This window comes from Lepidochelys olivacea (genome assembly GCF_965140295.1).
Source record: "Lepidochelys olivacea isolate rLepOli2 genome assembly, chromosome: 7".
Taxonomy (NCBI): Eukaryota; Metazoa; Chordata; order Testudines; family Cheloniidae; genus Lepidochelys; species Lepidochelys olivacea.
Window position 1 is genome coordinate 86,147,861 of NC_140417.1, and position 27,783 is coordinate 86,175,643.

General features: G+C 44.1%; 1 protein-coding gene across 1 annotated transcript in view; it reads left to right on the forward strand.

The window, feature by feature from the left end:
- MCU (mitochondrial calcium uniporter) overlaps positions 1-27,290 on the forward strand; it is a 150,587-nt gene extending 123,297 nt beyond the window's left edge. Inside the window, exons 3-8 of the mRNA XM_084633802.1 lie at positions 5,930-6,100; positions 13,358-13,462; positions 17,288-17,448; positions 18,325-18,528; positions 23,188-23,304; positions 25,387-27,290. Coding sequence (XP_084489928.1) covers positions 5,930-6,100; positions 13,358-13,462; positions 17,288-17,448; positions 18,325-18,528; positions 23,188-23,304; positions 25,387-25,464 — 836 coding nt within the window. The 3' untranslated portion in view covers positions 25,465-27,290. The remainder of the gene's footprint in view (positions 1-5,929; positions 6,101-13,357; positions 13,463-17,287; positions 17,449-18,324; positions 18,529-23,187; positions 23,305-25,386) is intronic.
- The last annotated feature ends 493 nt before the right edge of the window (positions 27,291-27,783 follow it).

Genomic DNA, 27,783 nt, shown 5'->3' on the forward strand with positions numbered 1-27,783 from the left:
TGGCTTTCTTTTTCAAAATAGCTACTGAGCCCCAAGTATAGCACAATTTTACTTTTACTCTTCCTATACCTTTCCTCTTCCTCCCTCCAAACAAGCCGTAGCCTTTCATACCAGCTCCCTCCAGAGCCAGTCTGTGCTGCTTTTGAAATAGCCGAACACCAGTCCAGCAAAGCATCTCCTTGCCTCATCCCACCTGTGTACTTCTAGGTCAACGGGATCTAGGAAAGTTGTGGAGGCAATGCAATGGATTAGCCATGTTTTACCCCAAAATAGAGATGAAATGATCATTCCAAGAGATCAGAATTTACAAACTGGCATTAAAAACTTCCATGTTAAAACAAACTGCAAAAGTAGGCACTCCTTATAAATGTTAGTTTCCTGTTATTTAAGTAAGCCACCTATCCAGAACAAAAACATTGTCTTAATCTTTGACAAGCATGTTTAGATTTTATTGTTATACAGGTCAGGGCCCATCTTACTGTATAGGGCAGTGGTTCTCAAGCTTTTGTGCTGGTGACCCCTTTCACATAGCAAGCCTCTGAGTGCGCGCTCCCCCCCCTTAAATATATCAAAAAGTGTTTTTAATTTGTAACACCATTATAAATGCTGGAGGCAAAGTGGGGTTTGGGGTGAAGGCTGAGAGCTTGCAACCCCCCATGTCATAACCTCAGGACCACCTGAGGGGTCCTGACCCCCAGTTTGAGAACCCCTAGTATGGGGGGGGTTACATGCTTTTTACTTTTGCATGCAGTGGAAGAAGTAATTGTAATTGAAATCTCCCACGACACAGCCATGCAGTTTCAAGCTAAAAGAAGCATTAATATACATTCCTGCCCCACCCCCAAAAATTGTAAGTGGATCAGAATTCAAAGGGGTCATTGCCAAAGGTCCTTGTGCTAGATCTCCAGTTATATGCACATTTGAAGAAAAATCTTTGGAGAGCAATTTTGTAGTCTTGTATCCCAAAATAGGTCTGCATGTTAGTGAAAACATACAGTATAACAAGTGCTCCAAATGGCAAATATTTCCTGCTGAGAGAATGAATAGCCCAAACATTTTGTATAGATCTGGGATCTTAATTAAATTGGTGGATAAACTAAATACAAGAGAAACCAGTCACCATTTGACAAAAAATGTAGACACTGGGACCTTGAAAAGCCAGGGACGTTTTCTGTAAGGAGTGTTCTTTCCCAGCATTGGGGTCACGTCTAAGACATGTGTGACCAGGACATCATCTGAAATTAAAATATTTCCAGTCTCTGATGTAACAGTTTGTGCTGCCAGTGTGCAGTATAACAGAAAATGTGAGTGTGAATTATGCATCAATAGAAAACAGTCAATAAGAAGCCCCATTTATTGGATAACTTGAGAGGTCTCTGATAAGCTAACTCTCAAAGGTGAAAGCAATTTTTTTTGCTTGGGAAAATAATCTATGCCATGATTATGTGAGAACCCAGGGAGGTCATTAATAATAATTTGCTGAAATTCACTCTGGATGTTTTGAGGCATTAACTTTAACCAATATGTGAGCTCTTTGCCATATACATTTCTACAGACAGAGTTTTTCTTTCTCTAAGTGTAATGGTGTAGAAAAGAAAGTTATGTATCCCTTCTTTTCAGTGAAGTGCAAATTTTGATGTAGGAGAATATGGATACCCCAACACTTTCGGAAGTTATATTTATTCTAGTCAGGACTGTTTTACAGCTGCATAAGTAAGATGAGTTTACTTTGAACAACTGACACTTTGCATATAGATTACATAATCAACAACCACTGGCTTGCATTTTTTCATCACACCATGTAAAATACAACACAGTATTAAACCTGGATGGTATAATTTGAGTGTTTTAAATTCAAGTTGTAGATCTCCAAGTACCCTGATGAGGCTCACTCTAAGTCAGATAGAGAGCGGAATAAAAAGTAGCAAAAGAAATGTTACTATAGAAATCCTAGCAGTTTAATGCAGGCTCTGATCCATAGACAAATCTCAAACCATTGGGAGTTATAGATAGAGGTTCCCAATTGCTTATTGGAATAGAAAGACACAAACTCTGGTTCTCTCGAAGATGAACTTCAGCAAAGGCCAAGAAATAGCCTAGCAAAGGCTAGCCACATGACCTGTTAACTTGGAAAAGTAAACTTATGTTCTAGAGCACAAACTAGCATTAAAGAGGGAAAGGTGGTGTGTTTTGACAATAATTCTTTGAATCCAGCCTGAGAACCAGATCATGCAACTTCAGTGGAAAGGTAGTGGTATAATTAAATTATGGTTGACATTTTCCTAAAATATCAGGATTAAAATCTTTTTTCTGAATTCCTGAAACTGTTTTGTTACCTTACAAACCAGTCTTTGCTTTGTGCAATGTTTAAAAAAAATGCATATTTTTCAGGGATAATACTATTATCACAGGTTTTTAATCTTTGGAATTTTGTATGTTGCATCATATTGTTTCTCCTAAGATTTTTGACAAATCATATAAATCAAAATGGTATACAGGTCTGCGTTGTTGTTCTCTGTAACCTGCTGCTTCACTGTTTTTGGCAGATGAATATTCATTTAATCAAGTGTTCGTAATTTGTTAGTTGAGCATTGTGATTTGTTTCCCAGAGACAGCATTCGATTACAGCTACTAGTTCCTTAATGTTTTTGGGGCTCTTCTTGACTTTGTACTGTCTCCGCAGGTGACCACACCTTGTCATTGCACTGAATTACAGTGTATGGGCCTCCACTTTAGATGCAGAGTTTCCTCAAACACACATAACTATGAAACTGAGGTTATACATAACTGTTATGGAATTTAAATATGCCTCATAGATGCTTCTGGTTGCCATACTGTCCCCTTGCCTTAAGACTTTGTTATACTTCTTAAAGATGCATCTTAGCATTAGAAGCTGCAATTCTTGCATATGTAGTTCTGTTTGCCCCTTTACCTAGGTGTGATGCATTGCATTTACTCACAGGTAGTCGTATGTCTTGAATCTAGATTGTTGCTGTTCAGACTTAGTTCCATGGCTTCCTTTCATATCTTAGCCCTGGTCTACACTAGGTGAGGGGATCGATCTAAGTTACACAACTTCAGCCATGTCAATAATGTAGCTGAAGTAGACATACTTACGCCTACTGACCACGGTGTCTTCACTATGGTGAGTCGACTGCTGCCGCTCCCCTGTTGACTCTGCCTGCGCCTCGTGCGGCAGTGGAGTACAGGAGTCGACGGGAGAACACTTGGGGATCGATTTATCGCGTCCAGTCTAGATGAGATAAATCAACCCCCTGCTGGATCAGCCGCTGCCTGCCGATATGGCAGGTAGTATAGACATACCCTTAATTCCACACATGCTAATGCAACATTAAACTTCCCTTGTATGCAGTTTTCTGCTCCACTTACGATATACTGTTCAGTTTGTATGGGTTTTTTGGCATGTTTCCTACTGATATTTCTAAAAGGGCATGGTCCCAGTTTCAGTCCTACTAGTTTGAAAGGATGAGCAATACAGGCGGGATGATCATTTTGCAACCTGCCTGTGAAGAGTAGCGTAAGGTATGTCAGCAGCACAACTGTCTGTATACTGATCTACACATAGAAATTGTATCAACTTAACTAGATCAGTTTCTAAATAGCCTCACTTAAATCAGTGCATCTCTCCCTTGTCTTGATTTTAGCAGTCCTAAAATTGATTTAAGAACAGTAACACCAGGAAGTTGCACCAATTTAATTAAATTTATTTAGAAAATGATTCGGTTAAATAAGTGCGGTTTTTGAGGCCTGAGATACTGATAAACTAATGTTGGACTAGATTACTATAGGTGCCTGGGTTTTATCTTCAGACATGGTAAACACTATGCCTAACATAAAAATTCAAAGACCATGAAGTTTGCATATTTTATTAGAAATATATACTGCTAACCCTCTATTTTCCCATACTTCATTAGTCAGCGACTGTTACTTGGAAAACTTGACCAACTAATAATGGGTAGGTAGGCAGCTTTATTTTATCCCGCTCTCTCACTCCATCTGTTCATTTTAGAGTGTAAGCTGTTGGAGCAGACTGTCTTTCTATATGTGGACAGCCCCTAGCACAATGTGGATGCTGTGATCATGCAAATAATAAAATAACTTACTTAACTTATGTTTGGGACAAGGAATTATGAGTCACACAGAAATCCTCATGCACCTGTGTGAAAATGCACCTCAGAACACTTAAAAAATTGAGAATTTCTTTGTCTCCAGCTTAGCCTATGATGATTGTCAGTGTAAGTGTTGTTTTTTCTCCCCTTCCTATTTCTATGTATGAGTGATATAGCATTAGACGGACTACCTTCTGTTGGGGTCTTATTCCTTCACCCACTTACTTCCCTGGTCCTTCTCGCATGAACAGACAGCAATAATACCTGAAGTCCAAAGGTGCAAACAATTTGATGTTTATTGGGGTGAACTTTCAGCAAGCATGATTCCGGTTTCCTTCCTTAGTGTCTCCCTTCCCAGCTCTGACACCACAAAGCCTTACCTGTGTCCCTGTTCCCATTGCCCCCTCAGCAAAACATGATTCCAATTTCCTCACCCCCATTCCCCCCTTAGCAAAACGTGATTCCAATTCCCCACCCCCATTCCCTGTTCCCATTTCCCCCACTGCTTCCTGATTGACTGCAGACTATATATTAAAACGTGAGTTCTGCTTAGCTATACCTTAACCAATCATTTTACTGAACTTTAACTAACCAATCCTAACATATTGTAACATGATTATGTCACCAATTATATCCCACCACCTTAATTAGTTTACACCCAGCAAAATTAATTATACAGCAGACAGAAACAATCACAGAACCAGAGAGAGATTATACAGACAAACAATAGGGAAATGGGAACTACAGTGATAGAACAACAAAGAAATGAGGATTTCACATCCCAGCTATTGATAGGTGAGTTCTTGCCAGACAGGATGCTATCAAACTAAGTTTCCTTTTACATCTTCTAGGGACTTCCCTTTCTCTGGAGGCGATAGGCATTATCAGGACAGGATTGTATTCCTAACAGCCCAATAGCACCTTATTTCAATGTGACTAGTTTGGAATGTGAGGATGTGACCGTTAGCTTCCCAGCTTATGGCTGCCTCTGCTGCTTAGCCAAAGGCCTTAGCCTAAGAACAGGGCCTCAGAGTGTCAGTGAGAAAAGGCCTTATACAGTCAGACAGTAATTTGATTCTCTCTTTTATACCTCTAGAACTAGCTAAGTGATAAGAATACACCTAAATTCTTTGAGTATAGGCCTTTACAGAAAGGCCTGAATATCTATATCCTAACACCTTCTAGCTTATAAAACTGATGGAATATTGTCTCTGTGATTTCAGAGTTCTGACTGGCCTCTTACTGGTCCTACTTAATGCTGATTTGTTCATTCAACACAAATAGGGGGAAATGGAATTAGAGTAAAAACATAATTTTTCTAAATCATGTCCTTTTTGCTGGGTCTCCTAGTGTGTGATCTGTCTTTATTTCAGGGAGAATAGAACCTGAAAGACCATCTGTTTTGTCTTGCGAAGTACCGAATGTTTGGTGCTTAGATTAAAGAACATTTTTTATCACGGCTGCTATTAATTACCATGCACTTTTGTCCAATAGCTACACTGTCATCGTATTTCAAAGAATCACACTCCACTTTAAGACTTTCCAACAAAGCACCAGAAAGTTAATAGATGCTGTGAACTTGTGGGGAGGGAGAACTTCTGATACCCTTCAACATGAAGATTGATGAGGTTGCCTGTATAGTAATGAACAATAATTCAAAACTTGAAGCTTCCACTTTAATATTTAACCATCCCTGTCATGTCTTCATGGGGACAGATACAGGATTGTTACACAAGGTACTTTTTTTATACTGTGTATTTGGAAATGGTCTGTCTTGAGGCTAATTTTCTTTTCTCTAGATGTGACAGTGGTTTACCAAAATGGGTTACCTGTGATTTCTGTGAATCTTCCATCTCGGCGTGAGCGTTGCCAGTTCACGCTTAAACCTATCTCAGACTCTGTTGGAGTGTTCTTACAACAGCTGCAGACAGAGGACCGGGGAATTGACCGGGTCGCAATCTACTCCCCAGGTACAGTTATTTATGCAAACAAATTGACTACTCATAGCACCTTATTCCATCCAACTATAGCACCATTTCAGGCCTTAAACTTTTTTAAAAGTAATGTCTTGATCATATTTACCAGTGGAAGTGCAGCCTCCAAGGTAGGAAGTATTCTGTTTTCTGAGTGCATGCTCATATATTTCATGGACAGGCTAGACAGTGATATGGAGGGAGTGTGGACATTTCTAATACCAAGCTTCAACTTAGAAACTTCTTATTGCTAGAGCTATAGTTTTCTTCTTACCTTCGCATCTCACTCTAAAAAAAAAAAAAGGCAGAGTCCTGTGGCACCTTATAGACAGACATATTGGAGCATAAGCTTTCATGGGTGAATACCCACTTCGTCGGATGCATGTAGTGGAAATTTCTAGAGGCAGGTATAAATATGCAAGCAAGCATCAGGCTAGGGATAACGAGGTTAGTTCAGTCAGGGAGGATGAGGCCCTCTTCTAGCAGTTGGGCCTCATCCTCCTTGATTGAACTAATTTCGTTATCCCTAGCCTGATTCTTGCTTGCATATTTATTCCTGCCTCTGGAAATTTCCACTACATGCATCCGACAAAGTGGGTATTCACCCATGAAAGCTTATGCTCCAATACGTCTGTTAGTCTATAAGGTGCCACAGGACTCTTCGCCACTTTTACAGATCGAGACTAACACGGCTACCCCTCTGATACTTGACTCTCAAAAAAGTGATTCGTAATGAAAACTACATGGAGCAGAAGCACGCTAGCCCTTGCTGCAGCATTAGTTATTGTAACTGTGTGAATGTAACAGCTCACACAACCTCATTTTTAGAAGTTGCATAGGTATTCGGGAGTTTAATGGTTGAGGATGTCAAAGTGGCAAAGAGGAGCTTCACATTAATACCTCTGAATGAGAATCATTTTAGCAAAAAAGATTAAATCAAAGTACCATAGGACAGTTTAAAAAACTACTTTGAAAATAGAAATATAAACATCTATCAATTATCTTGTTTTCCCTCCCCCTGCCTATCAGATCCAAACATCTAGAAAGGTGTTGGCATTTTTCTCACTGTGAAAATTAGGTCTTTTTTTTGTAAAGCCATGCTTGATAGTGGCACCAGCATCCAAATATGAGAGACTACCCATGGAGACATTCTATTGAAAGAAGTCCGAGAAGAATCACTTTTTCCTTGCTGTGGTCTTCACAAAATTAGATCATTCCAGGAAGAGTAGAAAGGGTCTGCTGCTGAAAGTATTTTTTCTTTAAATATATTTTTAAACCCTACAATCTAAACGTATTCGATCAGTTGAAATTCTGTTTAACAAGCAAATGGTTTTGCTTTAATAGAGATGCTCCCTCATGAACTTGTGTAGATAGCTTGTGCCCTGTCTCTAAACAAGTTTATTAATCATGCAAAGGGTACAGTTGCTCAGATAAGCTGCCTTTTGGCCACTATAAGTCCTGGTTGTGGTTACCCTAACGTCTAGTCTGAAGGCATGGCAGGAGTGTACTTAAAAAACCTGATTATTTAGAGACTCTTCTAGTGACACAACTGGAGCCCTCTAATCAATTTGCGAGGAGGAGTGTTCATAGAGCAAAGTACACTCAAGTATTGTGCTTAGATCACCCATGGTGTATGCACCACCACAACTTTAAAACAGTTATTATTCTTCTAGCGATTGCTCATATCCATTCCAAGTAGGTGTATGTGCGCCGCATGCATGATCGTCGGAAGGTTTTTCCCCTAGTGGTATCCGTCTGGTCGGCTGTGGAGACCCCTGGAGTGCTGCCTTTGTGGCCATGTATATAAGTTCCTTCTTACCACCAGTGACAGTCATTGTAGCAGCTCTTTCTTGCATTTGCAAGTGCTTCCCTAGTGGTCTTCTTTCTTGTCTATCTGTAAATAGTTATGTAGCTTAGTTGTAGTTAGTTAGGTTTACGTTGGGGGTCGCCCCACATAACCCCTTCCCCAGGACCGGGGCATGCCTTCATCTCAGGGCTTCAAGTTGTGCGCATCATTCCTTAAGTCTATGTCCAAAGGAGGACCACGTGATTTCTGTCTTAAGTGCCTGGGTGAAAATCACCAGTCTGACAGGTGCAATATCTGTATAGGCTTTACCTCCAGAACTAAAAAGGAACGGGACTCTTGGCTGAAACTCCTCCTCATGGAGTCAGCCCTTCACCCCCAGGCAGTTTTGGACCTAGCACCAGGAACTTTGGTGCACAGTGCATCAGCCTAGGTGCAGGAGGCTTTGGCACTGAGGGAGGACTCATCTAAGGAGCCCCAGCACTACCATTCCTTGGCGCCAAGAACCAGCTCCAGCGTGCGGCATCTCTCGCAATCCCCGGTGCCACACAAGGAGAAAAGGGCTGATGGGGGCGCTCCCTTACCAAGCCATCAGAGTGTGCGGACACCAGTGGGATGCGTCCCACATCGGGACACCCAGCCTCAACCCTGCCTATGCCAGCGCTGTTGACTCCAGCTTCATGGGAAGGTACATTGAGTGTGATCCTGGTGGACTTCCTGGTACGGGAGAAACCGGAGGAGGATCTGGGTCTTCCCTCCACTTTGGACACGTTCGAGGCAGCAAGGGACCTGATTGCCATGATGGCACAGTCTGCTATCCCATCGGCCTGCACACCGGCGGCGGCAGCAGCAGCAGCACCGATGCTTGTCCGCCACAGGAGCAAGCCCACTATGATGTGGCACCATTCCCCAGCACTGTCTGGGTCCGCTCCACCATGGTCAGGCTCGGACTTTTCTTCTGAGTCAGAGGCAGATTCCTGTGTTTCTCACCAGAGCCGGTACCACTCCCAGCACTGATCCGGGTGCCACCCCAGGCAGGATGAGGGGCAACCAGTGCCCATAATGTCCTGGTCCCCTCGGTGGCCATTTTGGACACCAAGGGCCTATCACCAAGCCCAAGTGTCGGGGTCCAGGGCCCTGGTGTCAGAGGCCCGTGCACCTCCATTGGCCTCCTCAGTCACCCGAGAATCCCCTCGGGGTTGGGATGCACAGGCTCAGGCCGATGAACCAGCAAGACAGGTATGACTGATACGAGCGCCGGCTCTGTACCCACCGCGGCACTGGGTACCCCCGCAGCCACCTGCGCAACGCAAGGGGCCAACACCCAGGCAGCAGCGCACATACCCTCTTCTTCTCTCCTCCCTCCTCCCCCCTCCCAGTGAGCTGGAGGGTCTGAAAGACCCCATGCCACCAAAGGGATCATCATCTTCCTCCCCTGATGAGGCAGTGGCAGGGACATCCACCAGATTGCCTGCCATGGACATTAGAGCCCATCAGGACCCTCTTAGGAGGGTGGCCCAAAACCTTAATTTGCAAACTGAGGAAGTCCATGGAGGACAACGGACCTGATGGTGGATATTTTGGTCCCAGAAGGGCTGTCAAGGGTATCCTTGCGCCTTGTTAAAACTATCCAAAACACTGCCAAGGTATTGTGGCACACTCCTGCCTCTATTCCACTAACAGCCAAGGGGGTAGAGCAGAGATACATTGTGCTGTCCAAAGAATACGAGCAACTGTTTACCCACCCCCAGCCTGGGACCCTGGTGGTGGAGGCAGCTTACCATAAGGAGCAGCAGGGGCAACTGGGGCCCATGCCTGAATCCAAGGAAGCCCAAAGCTGGACCTCTTCGGTTGGAAAGTATACTCCACCCGAGGGCTCCAGCTTCGGATAGCTAACCAGCATGCAGTCCTAAGCCGCTATGCTTATAATTCCTGCAACACTTTGGCGAAGTTTCAGGAATTTCTCCCAGCGGACTAATGCTCCGAATTCTCAGCAGTCCTGGAGGAGGGCAAGGTGGTGGCCAGGACATCTCTGCAGCCGCCCTGGACTCCACTGGCTGAGCTATCCACGCTATGGCCACAGCAGTGACTATGAGATGCAGCTCTTGGCTCTGAGTTTCTGGGCTCCTGCAAGAGGTCTAAAATACAATCCAGGACCTGCCCTTCAACTGCTTGGGCCTGCTTGCAGAGCAGACTGACTCAAGGCTGCATAGCCTTAAGGACTCATGGGCAGCCCTTAAGTCCCTGGGGCTTCACACACCGGCCCTTCAGAGAAAGCCGTTTAAACCCCAGACCGCCATTCTATGTTACTCTGCCCCTCCTAGGCAGGGTTTCAGTAGAAAGCGGGGCAGGAGTAACAGGAGGCGCCCATCGCAATCCTCCTCGGGCCAGGGCCAGGGCTTGGCTAAACAGTAGTCAGGAGCAAAGCCAAACTTTTGAAGGTGCACCTAAGGACAGGCACCAGCTCAATGCCTGGATCCGTTCCCTCCCTTCGTGAAGCATCTATCCCATTTCTACCATATCTGGTCTCAAATCATCTCTGACCAATGGGTCCTGAGCACGTGGAATTGGGATATTCTCTCCAATTCTGTTCCTTCCCGCCCTCCCACCCACCTTCCCTGTCCCTCTTCAGGGACCCTTCTCATGAGCAACTCTTTATGCAGGAGTTGCAATCATAGAATCATAGAATATCAGGGTTGGAAGGGACCCCAGAAGGTCATCTTGTCCAACCCCCTGCTCGAAGCAGGACCAATTCCCAGTTAAATCATCCCAGCCAGGGCTTTGTCAAGCCTGACCTTAAAAACCTCTAAGGAAGGAGATTCTACCACCTCCCTAGGTAACGCATTCCAGTATTTCACCACCCTCTTAGTGAAAAAGTTTTTCCTAATATCCAATCTAAACCTCCCCCACTGCAACTTGAGACCATTACTCCTCGTTCTGTCATCTGCTACCATTGAGAACAGTCTAGAGCCATCCTCTTTGGAACCCCCTTTCAGGTAGTTGAAAGCAGCTATCAAATCCCCCCTCATTCTTCTCTTCTGCAGGCTAAACAATCCCAGCTCCCTCAGCCTCTCCTCATAACTCATGTGTTCCAGTCCCCTAATCATTTTTGTTGCCCTTCGCTGGACTCTCTCCAATTTATCCACATCCTTCTTGAAGTGTGGGGCCCAAAACTGGACACAGTACTCCAGATGAGGCCTCACCAATGTCGAATAGAGGGGGACGATCACGTCCCTCGATCTGCTCGCTTTTCCCCTACTTATACATCCCAAAATGCCATTGGCCTTCTTGGCAACAAGGGCACACTGCTGATTCATATCCAGCTTCTTGTCCACTGTCACCCCTAGGTCCTTTTTCCGCAGAAAATCGTCCTCCTACTCCAGGCAGGAGAGGAGGTTCCTCTGGAATTCAGGGGCAGAGGGTTCTTCTCCCGTTATTTTCGAATCCCCAGGGCCATGGGTGGGCTCAGGCCTGTTCTAGACCCACGAAATCTCAACAGATTCATGATGAAAATGAAGTTCTGCATGGTCTCCCTGGCTTCCATCATCCCTTCCTTGGATCTGGGGGACTGGTATGCCGCCCTTGACTTGAAAGACACATACTTCCATGTCTCCATAATCCCGTCCCACAGACATATTCTGCAATTTGTGGTCAGAGGCCAGCACTGTCAGTTCACGGTCCTCCCATTTGGACTATCAGCAGCTCTCAGGTGTTCACCAAGTGAGTGGCAGTCTTTCTTCACAGGCACCAGGTGCAAGTCTTCCCATACCTGGATGACTGGCTCATCGAGGGGCAATATCGAGCTCAGGTGGAGGAACACATGATCCTGGTGCGGACACCGTTCCTCAGACTCTCTCATCCTCAATGTGGCGAAATCAACCCTAACCCCCCACTCAGAGAATAGAATTCATTGGGGCCCTCTTGGACTCCACCCAAGCCAGGGCATCCCTTCCCTGACCCTAAGTGCCATTATCAAAGGTCTCCATCAGTTCCTAACCACAACAGCCAAGAATTGCCTAAGATTGCTGGATCATATGGCAGCTTGCGCCTAAGTAGTGCAGCACACAAGACTGCGGCTCTGCCCTCTCCAGGCATGGCTGGTTCAGGTGTACAGGCCGAGCCAGCACCTGCTGGACAGGCTGATCACACTCCCTCCTCGGGTCTTCCAGTCCCTCCTGTGGTGGCTACAGCCGCAGGTGGTCTATGTGGGAGTATCTTTCTCCAAACCACAGCCGTCGCTGTCACTAGTCATGGACGCGTCGGTGCTGGAGTGGGGGGCACACCTTGGCGACGTCAGGACTCAAGGTCTATGGTCCCAGGTAGAACTATCACTGCACATCAATGTCAGGGAGCTACGAGTGGTGCGTCTAGCTTGCCAGACATTTCAGGCCTGTCTTCAGGGCAAATGTGTTTCAGTGTTGACAAACAACATCACAATGATGTTCTATATAAACAAGCAGGGTGGTGCTTGACACCTTCTTCAGGGAACTGCTTGGGAGTCACCTACTTGGAATTGACATGAGCAATCACTTGAAGAAAAAACTATTACCTACTGTTCATAACTGTTGTTCTTTGAGATGTGTTGCTCATGTCCATTCCAAGACCCACCCACCTCCCCTCTGTTGGAGTATCCGGCAAGAAGGAACTGAAGAGGCGGCAGGTCAGCAGGGACCTATATACACAGCCGCGAAGGTGCCACTCTAGGGCCTGCACAGCTAACGCAATGGGTACCATTAGGGGAAAAACCTTCCAACGATCGCACACGCGGCATGTACATACTTACTTGGAATGGACACGAGCAACACATCTCGAAGAACAACAGTTACAAAGAGTAGATAACCGGTTTTTACTGTGGGGTCACAGAATGATCACACACACAAATACATATATTTCTAGAAAGTCTTTGATAGGAAATTCAAAAAGGAGGACCCCTCTGGGTTGGAGGTGTCAAAGCTGTTGTCGCTTCTTACATAGAGGGTGGTAGAAATCATATTTTACAGCAGTATGATTAGTAGAACCCTGTGCAGATACAAACTTCTACCTGCATCCAGTCCGCAAATATGGTCCGCAGATATCTGCAGATTTGCAGTGCTCAAATGATTAGATACAGGGCATCCAGTGTCTGTACTATTGCAGAACATGGTAGCATGTTATAATATCCAACTGACAGCAAGACATGACTGGTTCTTGAAAGTTCTAGTTACTAGCCCTCACAAGCTACTGAAGGATTCAGAAACCGAGTCAGTCCTTGCCAAGTCAGGAATATAAACCAGGAGATCTTGCATGGCATGGCAGAGTACTAGCTACTAGGAAATCATTAGAGTTTCTGAATGCTTTCGTAGCCCAGAAATTGTATAAATAACAATGTCAGCTTCTTCTTTAACTGCAGTAATACAGGTGAATGTTTTCTTCTTAATCCTTAATGAGTCCATCTGTGATTTGTCATACAGATGGTACGCGAGTAGCCTCTTCAACTGGCATAGACCTCCTCCTGCTGGATGACTTCAAACTGGTCATCAATGACTTAACATACCATGTTCGACCACCAAAGAGAGGTAAAACCAATTTGTTGCATCTGAAAAATAATTTAAAAAATGTTTAGTAGCAAATTCTGCACTTAGTTATTTAAGGAGTTACTTCAATCTCACAAACTAATTGACATTTAAAAGATGTTTCAAATGAAGGACACTTGTGTAAAAACAGGTTATTTCTAAAGTGAATCTTCCTATTGTCTAATCATCCACTTGAAGTCCTAACTGCAGTGTTTGTATAATTGTATACAGCATCAAACATTTATAAACAAACATCCATCTTGTTCTCAAGCAACACCCCTACTAATAGAGGAATAAATGAAGAAAACTAGTAGAATTGGTTTAGCGTTTTTAATATGCAGAGTTAAGCTCTTTAGTTTAAACCCAAAATGTGACCTCTGTTAAAACTACTGTAATCTGGTTTGGAAGAACCCTCCACATACAAATCCTTTCCACCATTCTGACGCACTTAAGTAGTGGAGATTTGTTTCCTGAATGTGGCACCTATACTGTTCCCAACTACCACACATATGTGGCCAGTAGAGGTAGCAAAATCTGACCAGCCGACTCTGTTACCAAAGCTGTGTTGACAGCTGAATGATGCTAGCCCTCAGTGAAATAAACTAAGCAGAGTGTATAAAGGGTTGCAAACAGGGGCGGCACCAGCCACTTCTTTGGGAGGGCGGGGCTGAGCTGGGCTAGTCAGAAAATTGAAGGGGCTGTGCCGTACATCTTGTGGGCGCACGTACGGGAGCATGGAGACTTCTCTGCCCCCACACGGGGCCAGGGAGGAGCATGAGGGCTCTGGCCCCTTGCTGCCTCTTGCTGCACCTTGAGGTTCAGCCCCGCACACCTCACACTGCCTGCTGCCCTGCACCACAGCTCAGCTCGGTGCTAGCAAGCCTGCCACTAGGAGCCCTCGGACAGCCATGGCAGTGGGATCGGACCCCTCCCAGCTCCCCCATGCCCCTGTTGTGATTGCCCTCTCCTCCACTGTGATCCCTCTCCCTTATGCATGCTCCTCCCTGTCTCTCTTGCATGCTCTGTCCCCCCCATTTGTTATTTCCGTGCCTCCACCCCTTCCCCATGCTCGATATGCTACCCTCACTCCTCCGCTGCTGCTGGTGGCACCGCTGCCTTCAGAGCTGGGTGGCAAGAGAGCGGTGGCTGCTGGCTCAGCACCCAGCTTGGAAGGCAGCACTGCCACCACCAGCAGCGCCGTGCCATACCATGCCACCCTTAATTCTGCATAACATTTGACCTTTGCACGGGGGGTAGCTACCAGAGGGCTAAGGCAAATTTTGGGGTCGCCATAGCCCTTGCTAGCCCCCCTAGCACTGCCCTGGGGTGCAAACCCCTAAATGAAGAGAGGAGAGAAATCAGGGTTTCTCAAGATGAGACAGTGGCATCCTCATCCTCACTGGGCTCATAAGCCGTTTGAGTATGGAACTGGTGCGTTAGTACCGCAGATACCTCTCCTTTATCATTAGGTTGTTAGCCTGCAAGTCCATGAATCATCCTGTAGCGTAGCTGTGTAAAACAAAAGCTCCAACTATTTAAATTCTCACATCACAGCTGTCTCTGAACAGACAAGTCAGTGGAGAATTCCCTTTGGAGTCCATCTGCTCACCTCTTTAATGAGCCAGAATGGGTCATTTCCCCACTGAATGAGTACTGAATCTCCCTCCTCACATTCCCACACTCTTACGGGAATGAGAGTAAGAATTTGAACGTGTCTCCTAACCATAACACCAGTGGGACCCTGAGCTCTTCTCAACCAGTCTTAAGACACTATACAAAGTTGATCTGCCCATTAACTTCTCATTTTCCCCTTTGTTAAATCAAATATACAATTATATACTTTTCTGTGTTGAGAGGAGGAGTTATTTGTCCCAGTGTAGAACAGTTCATGCAACTCTAATACATGACAATGTCGAGTAGACCTAACACTTGACCTGCTAAATTTACACAGCTCAGCACAGACATTAATAGTGCTGGTTCAGATGGAGTCTAGGATCACCGATGCAAATGGAAATTTCCACCTCTGGCCCATTCTCCTAGGGAGAATTCCTTGATTAGCTGATGGCTATAAAATTAATATTCACCAACAGTCCCCACCATTAAATTTCATCTAGCTTTTCAGATGTATTTTCATTTTACAAATACTCTTTCAATATATTTTAGAAAATAAATGCTAAGAAACCATAAACTTGAGTTAAAAAGATATTTTCAGCCAAGCATTCAGGTCGAAGCCACTTCCTTTTTAAAAAGTGATTTCTTGTTTACATTAAAGAAAACAGTCTGCTGTTCTTTGATCTAAATGAAAGGTGAGAAGTGTGGCTTAATATTGAGCTATCTCTTACAATGGAACTGCTGGCATTAAAGCTACAAATATTTTTTAGTTTTTACTGAATGGATGTTTTTGAAACTTAGCTTGGTTTCCAAGTCTCAGTAAAATCTACAAAACAAGCTAAACCTGAAGATTGTATTCAACTTACTGTATACAAGTTTATATAAGTTCTAACTCAGGGGTGGGCAAACTTTTTGGCCCAAGGGCCACATCTGGGTATAGAAATTGTATGGCGGGCCATGAATGCTCACAAAATTGGGGGTTGGGGTGTGGGAGCGGATGAGGTCTCCAGCTGCGGGTGCAGGCTCTGGGATGGGGCTGGGGATGAGGGGTTGGCGGTATAGGAGGGTGCTCTGGGCTAAGACTGAGGGGTTCAAGGGCAGGAGGGGGATCAGGGCTGGGGCTTGGGGCACGTGGAGAGGGTCAGGGCAGTGCTTACTTCAAGCAGTTCCCAGAAGCAGCGGTATGTCCCCCATCCAGCTCCTATGCAGAGGCGCGGCCAGGCAGCTCTGTGCGCTACCCTATCCACAGGCGCTGCCTCTGCAGCTCCCATTGGCCATGGTTCCTGGCCGATGGGAGCTGCAATGGCGGCACTTGGGGTGGGGGCAGCATGCAGAACCCCCGGCAACCCCTTCACGTAGGAGCCAGAGGAGGGATATGCTGCTGATTCCAGGAGCCGCATGAAGCGGGGCAAGCCCTTGACCCCACTCCCTGGCTGGAGCATGGCAAGCCCCGGACCCTGCTCCCCAGTGGAAGCTCAAGGGCCAGATTAAAATATCTGGAGGGACAGATGCGGCCCCTGGACAGTAGTTTGGCCACCCTTGCTCTAACTTGCATTGTATTGACAAATTAACACTGGCTAACATATTTTAAGGCAGCTGTAATACATGTAAGCGGAATTAAAATTAAGTGTGCAATCTTTTAACATTGCTTTTCATGGCTTTATAGTGCTTGATTTCTCAACCTTACTGTTAAAATTATTGAGGTTTTCTGCATGGAATATATATTAGTTAGTATTTAATTAGATATGACTCTCCTTTACTGGCTTGCTTGATTTTTAATAAACATTCCATATTTGGCGTTGGGATGAAGACTATTCTGTGATTTGGCTATGTTGGAATATTTGGGTATAAGGCAGTATGGCCTTTGGTATAAATTTTTAGGTGCCTCTAGTGTGAAGCATAGCATTCTTCCTAGAAAATGTCATAACTTTGTGAGCTGTAGCTCACGAAAGCTTATGCTCAGATAAATTGGTTAGTCTCTAAGGTGCCACAAGTACTCCTTTTCTTTTTGCGAATACAGACTAACATGGCTGCTACTCTGAAACATAACTTTACTTAAAACTCGAGTGCTGCAGTTCTCTAATAGACTGTTCCATAAATTTTCTAGGCAAGCAGAATAGATACTAATGCAAGTCCCTGGACTCCCACAGCTGTTTTGAAGAGTACATGATAACCAATGTGGATAAAGGCACATAAAGCAGTCTCCTTTTTCTTTAGACCTGTTAAGCCATGAAGATGCAACCACGCTGAATGATGTGAAGACATTGGTTCAGCAGCTGTACACCACTCTGTGCATTGAGGAACACCAACTGAACAAGGAAAAGGAGTTGATTGGGCGGCTAGAAGACCTCAAGGAGCAGCTAGCACCCCTGGAAAAGGTGAGATCTCCTATGGAAATCTACTTATCCACTGAGCCCATTTACTTTCATCGTTAGAGTGAAGTCTGTCTTAAATGGTGGCCCTAATTGTAGGTTAAGCTTTAAAAACTATTTGAAACGTAAAGACTGGCTCACTAAATGGGTGGAAAGCCATGTGTATGGTGTTCACAGAATAAATAGCATTTGCTGCATAGAGTTGAAAATAAAATGAAATGATTTTTTAAAAATTTGACAGGATGTTTTTAAAACTGGTCACTTCCCAAATTGGCCCCAGACCAAGACCCCACATTCTTGCAAAAAGTGTTGTCATTTTTAAACCATTTTATTTATTTAATTTGATAAGAAAAAGGAAGAAAACACAAAGCAAACAAGACAGGCTAACAAATATTTTGAGCCATATTGGTTTCAAAGCAATGTTTTGATACAGTTTTGATACACTATTTTGACAGTGAAAGTAGGATATATCATAAGTGGTGGTTACAGTCTCCAGAGCAGCCATTAAACAAAACAATTAAAACAAATCATATTAAAAGACAGACTGAAAATAGTGCATCAGAGCACTCACCAACAACGTAGTGATGACAATCATAAACATACATAGCCATCTACATTTCTGACAAGAATATAAGTCGTGCTGTGGCTATGTATCTATCGCTTAGTCAAAGTGAATATGTGAGATGTTGACCCGAAAGAGGCTAGAGTTAGTTTTTTTGCTCCCTGTTCTCTTTCTGCATAAACTATAACACTCGAATCAAGCACCTGTGAACACTAACCGCTTTCATAGAAAGTAGACCTTTATTTTTACCTAATCTCAGAATGATTGTCTCAACCCCAGAAGGTATTGAGAATACAACACAGTTTGTTTGTGTCCACTAGGTCAGGATGGAAATCGGCAGAAAAGCAGAGAAGAGGACCACCTGGGTTCTGTGGGGTGGACTGGCCTACATGGCCACTCAGTTTGGGATTCTGGCCCGGCTCACCTGGTGGGAGTACTCTTGGGACATTATGGAGCCAGTCACCTACTTTATCACCTATGGTAGCGCAATGGCAATGTATGCTTACTTCGTAATGACACGTCAGGTAAGACTTGCCCTCTGTGTTGCGATCATCTTAATGATAGATTTAGCTCATGCAAAGCTTTGAAAAGCATGCCCTTTGGACACCGTCCTGCCCCCTTTCACGATACCTTTATTTCTCTTCCCCCAAAACACACCAAACTTCCCCATTCACTGCTGGTGGCATGAACATGAAAATTACACTCATCTGTTACTGGATATGCACGAGCTACTCATAACTGAGGTGGTATCTTGCTGGTTGAGGAAGTGTACTACCTATCAGTAGGTGTTCTCTGTGCATGTGATTAGCTTATAATAACTTGGAACTAGATCAGCCTGGAACCTTATTCCTGCAGATCAAGGAGGGTCCTTACCTTATAGATCACAGCAGGAAAGCTAGAAGAATGTGTTTGATTGGTTCTTTTCCTGGTTTTACTGCCCAGGTCTTTCTTATTTGGGAAGTAGAGTAATTTCTCACATCTCTGATCTCCCACATATTTTAAGGAGTAATAAGAGCAGCACTTTGAGGGGATGGATGAGAAGTACAATAATAGTTGTAGTGCCCATCCAGCTCCCTCTCCATCAGACCACCTTCCTTGTCCTTTCTACCTGTCTGCGCCCCCTTTCTCAGCAATCCAAGGCTGTAGAAAAACCCGTTCATACTCACCTGTTTGAAGATTTGCAATTCTTTTCCAAATACTTGTCTATATGTATTCCACTGTGAGTGCATGTGCATCCCATGTAGTCTATTGGTGTCTTTCGGCCAGCAGCGTCCATTTAGGACCGTGCATACGCTTTGAGTGTTCCTGTGCTCCTGTACAGAGGGTACCGAAGGGCAGTGGTTCCTTCTCACCAGCCAGGGCTACAAGATGGAGCTTCTCAGTGTACACCTCTTTACTCATCCCTTTCTTGCTTTTCTGTAAATATTTATGTACATATTAGAGTTAATTAGTTTGAGATAGTTTGGTAGTTGCCAATTGGCAACATGTTGATAGTTTTTATAAATTTCTTAATTTTTCTTTTTTTCTTTTCTGATCAGGAGTTTGCCAGTACTAGAACTTAATAATGTCCCCTCCCTAAGCCTCCTGTCTTTAAGTCTTGCCCCGCTTGCAAAGTGGCAATTCCAATAAATGATGGGCACATAAGATGTCTTTTTTGTTTAGGGGAAGCATACATCCCTGACATGTGGGTGGTGTGTAAGTCCTTTTCTAAAAGGATCTTAAAAGCTGGGAAAGCACATTTGAAAAGGTTCATTGGAGTGCTCCATGCAGCCAGCCTTCAATCCAGGCAGTGCAGATCTTCGACAAGTTTCACCTCAGCCCATTAGTGCCCTGTGACTTCCACATCCACTAGCTCCCATGTTTCGTCTTTGAAGACCATGCCTTCTTTGGACTCAGCTAGAACTGTTAAATCCAAGTCCTCAGACAAAATGGAAAAGCAGGGGCAGATCCCCAACAGGAATTCCCAGTAAGAAGAGATCTAAATCATCTCACCTTTCTCATTCAATGGAGACTCTCTATATGGCCTGATCTGAGCTCTGAGGACTGCCTTGAGAATTGAAATCAAGGCCCAGGGGTATTTGGGATTAGCTCAGAATCAAGGGCTTCAGCACTAGTGATTTATGGTACCAGTTTCCCTAGTACAGCTGTCTTCAGTGCTACTCACTTCTGTACCAAGCACATCAGTACCAGGCACAATCCTGATATTACCTCCTATTGCACTGAAGTTTGTAGCACTGTGCTCTGGATATCAGGGAAGCATGCAATACTGAAGGCTCTTCAGCTCTCAAAGGAACTAGAATCTCCTCTGCCATCTACATGACTAAGCATTCCTACCTTGGTACAAATACCTTCTACCTCATTAGCACAGAGTGCCTGCCAGGGGCTGATGTCTTGTAGGATCACTATGCAACCTAACACTCCAACTTCAGCAGCCTACTCCCTTAGGCCTAAAATGGTCCTTTTCATGCTTTGACTTAAACACAATGGGGAGGGCTTCCCTACTTATTCTCCAAGGGCTTTTTCTATTGAATATTATGAATTCGAGAGGTCTGGGTTTCAGGGTGGGGTTGAGCGTAGGCATATGCCAAAATACCCTTCTTCGTGGCACAGCCCCTTTCCCATACAGTGTTCCTATGTGGCCCTGTTAGAACCTCTAGAGTCTTCACTGCCCAGGTCATCACACCGCCGCACCTCCTCCTAGGACGAGAACCTTCTCCATGCCAGGAGCCTAGGGTGTTTCAGATTGCAGTACATGAACCTGTGACCCATGAGTAATTTTCCCAAGAGGAACACCTTCAAACTGAGGGTCAGGCATTAGCCATGGGTATTTTGTCCTCATCCCTAGATGAGGTGGTGGTCCTAGCTGCACAGTCTCACCCAGAAGGCTACAAGGACTTTTAAGACCTGCTCAGAGAACAGCCAATTCTCTGAGGTATAAGAATCCTCTCGAACTTTTTTTTAAACAGTAACATTTCAAAGAGGATCTGCAAGCAGTTTGGACATCACAACCATGATATTCTCCTGCGGGGGGAATGGGATAGATTTGAACTTGGAAATGATTCCTGATTTTGATTGTATTGTGTATTATATTATTGAAGATCGCCTCATCCAGGGGGCAGAAAAGAACTGCTCAGGCTTTGGTAACCCGCCCCAACAACCTTAAGTGAAATTAACAAGGAAGCCAGAAATAGCCCCTCATTCCCCGGTTCAGACCAGGGAGTGAGCAGCTAAATTTAAACTGTTCTTATGCAGAGAGCAGGCATCTTAGAGAGGCTTCTCCCTCAGCCAGTCTCCCTGCTACAAGCTAGAGGGGAGCCGCTGCAGCCCCTGCTGGGGCAGGGGGGAGAGAGCCTAGCCGCCTGGGGAGCCTGGCTGGAGGAGGAAGGAGGAGAGAAACCAATGTGACAGTGAGTTTTCCCCTCCTACTGGCTTTTATTACCTCTAGCCATTTGGCCGCACAGCTTAAATCCATTGTATTCTGCCCCTGCCTTGGTCTCTCACAACCCCCTCCCCCGCTCCCAGCAACAACCCTGAGTGAAATTAACAAGGAAGCCAGAAATAGCCCCGAATCTACAGTGAACAGCTAAATTTAAACTGTTCTTATGCAGGCAGCAGGCTACCTGAGGAGGCTTCTCCCTCAGCCAGTCCTCCTGCTCCCTGCTACAAGCTAGAGGGGAGCCCCTGCTGAGTGTGGGGGTCAGGGGAACGGGGAGCCTAGCCCTGTCGGCAGCCTGGCTGGAGGAGAGGGAGAGAAACAACAAACAAATGTGACAGTGAGTTTTCCTTTTCCAAACTTTTTATTAGCTTTTAGTTTGAATTTTTTGTTCTGCAGTCAAAAGAGGTGAAAGTGAGCCAGTACTGAATGCTCCACTTCTTTGCCAGTACACTACTGCATCTTTTTTTACCGGTATTCCGGACCGGACCGACTTACTTTTACCTCTGGGCACAAGTCTGTGACTCAACTCTAAATGTACATATAAATGTTCTCAGCACAGTTTACAAACCTGTGCTACCTTTCTACCATTGAGTCAAAGACTGACTGTCCAAGTGATAACAGACAGCACCTCCATACTGAGGGTGTCTGGAGATAAGTGTTTTTGGCCACTGTTGGAAGACAGGCTACTGGGCTAGATGGACCTTTGATCTGACCCAGGATGGCCGGTCTCATGTAACAAGCATCTCAGCTTCTGTTCCAGAAGGGATTTATGCCTAGGATCCTATTGGATGCATTTCTGATACTGTGGTCCTTGGGACTGATGTATACTAATTCTCCAATCCCTTGGATTCCCACACATCTTTTGGCAGAGCTTTGCCATAATTTTTATTTAAGTAGGCTCCAAGTACCCACTGCTTTCACATCAAAACACTGCTTGTGAGTCACGAAGAGCAGAATACATATGGACAAGCACTTGAAGAAAAGTTATTTACCTTGCAGAGGTGTTATATGTATTCCACAACCCACCCTTCTTCCTGTTACTATGGAGTCCTTACCATCTGGATTCTGCAGTGAAGGAACTTAGTGGCAGTTGCGGCCACTCCACACTACGCTCTCAGTACAGGAGCCCAAGGACATGTAAGGCACAGATTAAGCCCCAGCAGACATGACTGACCAAAAGACTCCAATCTCAACACATAGGGCACATGCACCCCAAGAGTGGACTATAGATAGATAACACATCACTCCAGTTTCTGTAAAATATAGTGACTTTTCTGGTGACCTTCTCCTCCAAAGAGGCTAGGAACTAGGCAGTGGAGCTGTTGAGGTTCTCTCTAATTACCTGTCTCTAGCCTAAAGCTCCTCTTTGCAGCCTAATTAGCTGATTGGGTGCATCTGGGCCTAATTCAGTTCTTGCATGGCCAGTGCGGGGGAGGACACCCTATCACATGCGGATATGCCAGCATCCCAAAAAAAACCCACGGTTTGATGGTTTGGCATACTTAACTCTTCCTTCTCAAAAGAGTCCCAAATTTAGGGCATGAGGGGGGCTACTGCAAGTCAGGATTGAGGTTCAGAGACAGGTAAGTGTTGGAGAAGTGGAGTGGCTGCTTGCATTTAGCAAGTAAACCCACACTTCAATACCAGTAACAATTCAGCCCCTCCAATATATGCTAAGCTTGTAGCAGCCTGTGTTTGGAAGTTTTTAATTCTTATCTCTGCCTCCCTCCCTCCCCCTTCTCTGCAGGAGTATATTTACCCAGATGCCAGAGACCGACAGTACTTATTATTTTTCCATAAAGGAGCCAAAAAGACACATTTTGACCTAGAGAAATACAATCAACTCAAGGATGCAATTGCTCAGGTAATTCAAAGTTTTGCCGGAGTGAAAACGAAAGAACTTGCCCCCCCACTTGTGTTTTTAACCATAATTGATGGGTGCACTTCAAACGAAAGTAGAATGATAGTCTCTGTCTTAGTTTGGGTTTCCAGTCTACTTTCTTGTCATAGCCATCAATAAACCGTTAATTGGATTTAGTATTTTGGCATGCGCTATGCATAAAAGCAAACAGGTGCAACTGCTGTTCAAAGATGGAGTCTGAAAAAGGAGCCATGTATCTGTAAGAGCGTCTGAGAAATTGACAAACCTTGCATCTTTTTAGAGGTGCTTGGAGCACTTTATGCCTCAGAAGGTCTGAGTCTAGTTTTCCTCCTTTCTCTGCTTCTGTCCACCTACATACTATGGATCTACTAAGGGCTGAAGACTTTTCATCCACTCAGTTCATGTCTCCCTGGGTGTGTTTTAATAAGAACATAAGAGGGAAGATCCTTTCATGGACTGAGAACTGGTTAAAAGACCGGGAACAAAGGGTAGGAATAAGTGGTAAATTTTCAGAATGGAGAGGGGTAACTAGTGGTGTTTCCCAAGGGTCAGTCCTAGGATCAATCCCATTCAACTTATTCATAAATGATCTGGAGAAAGAAGTAAACAGTGAGGTGGCAAAGTTTGCAGATGATACTAAACTGCTCAAGATAGTTAAGACCAAAGCACACTGTGAATAACTTAAAGATTTCACAAAACTAAGTAATTGGGCAACAAAATGGCAAATGAAATTTAATGTGGATAAATGTAAAGTAATGCACATTGGAAAAAATAACCAACTATATATACAATACGATGGGGTCTAATTTAGCTACAAATAATCAGGAAAGAGATCTTGGAGTCATCATGGATAGTTCTCGGAAGACATCCATGCAGTGTGCAGTGGCAGTCAAAAAAAGGAAACAGGATGTTAAGAATAACTTTTAAAGGGATAGGGATAGAGAATAAGACAGAGAATATCTTATTGCCCTTATATAAATCCATGGTACGCCCACATCTTGAATACTGCGTACAGATGTGGTCTCCTCATCTCAAAAAAGATAAACTGGCATTAGAAAAGGTTCAGAGAGGGGAAGCTAAAATGATTAGGGGTTTGGAGCAGGTCCCATATGAGGAGAGATTAAAGAGGCTAGGCCTTTTCAGCTTGGAAAAGAGGAGACTAAGGGGGGATATGATAGAGGTATATAAAACCATGAGTGGTGTGGAGAAAGTGAATAAGGAAAAGTTATGTACTTGTTCCCATAATATAAGAACTAGGGGCCACCAAATGAAATTTAATGGGCAGCAGGTTTAAAACAAATAAAAGGAAGTTCTTCACACAGCGCACAGTTAACCTGTGGACCTCCTTGCCTGAGGAGGTTGTGAAGGCTAGGACTATAACAGGGTTTAAAAGAGAACTAGATAAATTCATGGAGGTTAAGTCCATTAATGGCTATTAGCCGGGATGGGTAAGGAATGGTGTCCCTAGCCTCTGTTTGTCAGAGGGTGGAGATGGATGGCAGGAGAGAGATCACTTGATCATTACCTGTTAAGTTCACTCTCTCTGGGGCACCTGGCACTGGCCACTGTCGGTAGACAGGATACTGGGCTGGATGGACCATTGGTCTGACGCAGTATGGCCATTCTTATGTTCACGCCACCTGTCTCAAGGAGGTTACAAGTGGTTATAAGAAAACTCAACAAAAATGATGGTCCCTGGTCAGAAGGGATTATAGCTGTTGAGTGTCATTTTGCAAAAACTTCACAATGGTAGTTCCTTGACTTTTTGTATTGTTTTTTGTTTGGTTTTTTTTTAAGACACTAGTTTGTCTCAGTGGATTCTGGCTTCTGTTAAGTTAATTTTTTAATGGTTGAATACCAGAACAGATGAGTAGTGTTCTAGGTGTAGAAAGCTGTCAGTAAGTGACTATAATGACCAGAATATCTGTTGCTGATGCTCAGACTGTGACTTTAAGACTTCCTCTTTGGATATTTACTCTTATGGCACCCGTGGGTTGGAGGGCAGGCACTGGCAATTGAAGATGTTTAAGAAACCTGTCCTTTATACTTTATCTTTATTTTTAGGCAGAATTGGATCTTAAGAGACTTCGAGACCCACTGCAGGTTCACCTGCCTGTCCAGCAAATCAATGATAAAGACTGATCAGCAAAGAATGTCTGAATCCCAGCAAAAAGAGAACCTGTTCATAGCTCTTCCCTTTTTAATTAAAGCATTTAATTAAAGGTAGAAGCTGGGAGGTAGTGTGGGGGTGGAGGGTTTTTACCTTTAATTTAAAACAAAAAAGGACCGTGGGGGGAAAATCTCTTAAATCTGAAGATCGGGCATTGTGGAATGTTAGCCTCAAAAAAGGGCTTGGCAAATATTGTCCCATGCAAGCATTTGTATCTGGATGAAAATGGTGTACAAATACAAGATTGGGGGTTTTCATAATGAGAATGTAATGCTGGGGGGGCTGTCTTCTTCCAGCTTTGCAGGGTCTGCCTCTCAATAATGCACCAGCAGCCTGCTGAGCTCTTTTAAATTTTTTCCTTTTTTGATTTTTGACACACACCAATAACAAAGCGCACCAAAAAAACCAAGCCATCTGGAGCTATGGCTGGTGATCAGATAATGAGCTCCATCTCCATTAACACACAGTCCTGGTCAGAACTGGTATCTTTTTTGTAAAGTTACTGCAAGACTGCCTTCTACTGAAAATCATGAGTTTCCCCTGCCCACCCCCATGCCCTTCACTGACTTCTTCCATTACTTGTTGGTTACACTGATGAGTTTTATCCAAATCAGAAATGGAACTATCTTTGTTCTAAATGTTTGATAATGGACACTTTGGATTATTCCTTAATACCTTCTTCAACTATGAAGTGTCCCAGTGCTCTAGAGCTACTTCTAGAAATAATGGCAACATTGCATGAGAGTTTTTGTACTCAGTCTTAAGGGAGGAAGGTTTTCATCTCTCCCACCCCAAATCTGGTAGCCACCTGGATTACCAAACCTTGAAGGTTTCAAGGATTAGGAAATTGACTCAGAATCATGACTCTTACTTAACCAAGCAGTTTCAGGATGGGAAAAATTAAATTTGATTTAAGTTTGACTGCTTGTGTAATGGGATAAATGGTCTCATTTATGGTACACTGCTATATCTGCAGGCTTTGTCAAAGGCCAGGGTTCCCGTAGCAAAAGATACAGAATTGCACTTTGATTTGTTAGCCTGCTCCCTTATTTAGATAGCTTTCAATGAACTCTGATGCCAAAGGGTAGGATTTCTTAGTGCAGGCTAATTGCATTCCCCCATTCTTATTTAAAAAAAGATATTGGGTTTGGAAAACTGACACATTGCTTTCCACCTTGCCTGAAACTAGCTGATTTGTAAGCAGATAACTACATTCAAAATGGATCCCTCATCCTGTTGATAAATATTGTGGAAACAGGATGGAGGTGGGAATAGGGCTCCATACATAATACACAAAAAGATGAGGGTTCCTCTTGACAGTTCATTCTTACTTCTCACTGTGTCTTGACGAGAGGCTCCAGTTTTTGGAGAACCATGTTTAAAAAAAGAACAACAAAAAAACTAAACCAATATTAAGATGCCAGGTGCCTTGCAGATATGGAAAAACAGATGGGATTGTTGCTGCCTCTCCTCACTCGGTGGCATATTGAACCGAATGGATGCATGTTTCTAATTTTTTCTCCCCACATTTTCCCTCTCTTTTTGTTTTAATTACATTATGTGGGTTATTTTTTACCTGTTTTATCCTGTTTGCGTGCTGAGTTTTAAAGGGAAAGAAAACTAACACAGTCTTGTAGCTGAAACCTTACTGTGTGTTTGGGGTGAGGGAGGGGCATGGAGAAAAATCCTTACTTAAAAGGAAAAAAAAACCTGAACATGTGTAAAATCCTGTATCATTTATGAAATATGTATAAAGCAATGTACTTCTGGAACAATAAATAATTATTCAGTTTTTGAACTCGTGTTCTTAAAAAACTTTTTCTCCAGTTGAGGGGGGAGCGTCCCTCATGCAGCAGCTGAACTCCTAATTTCCCCTTATTTCTTTTCATTCAAATTGCATTTCCCTGACTTTATCTCATTTGAGACCATTTTGATGCAGGCACCAACCTTCCTGCTCAGACTCAAATGGAGCTGTCACCATCTTATGTCATGCATGAGATACATCAACAGTGCTTCTGTCAAAGCTTTGTGCTACTGTTACCACCTTCGTTGTGAACAGTAGACGTCACTGTAGGGGTTGAGGAAATCTGGGGACACCTTGGCAAGCTGGAACTCCAGCATAACAATATACCCAGGGAGCAGCTCATCTGGAATGCAGCCACCTGCGTCCTTAGACCTCGAGCCATCCCAGCATTTTTAATTTTAAAGGCTCTCCATTGGAATTGGGCATTCAGAGATTTAAAGCCTTTTAAGACTTTAGTGGCTGTGTTGCAGTTTGTTTGACACAAACA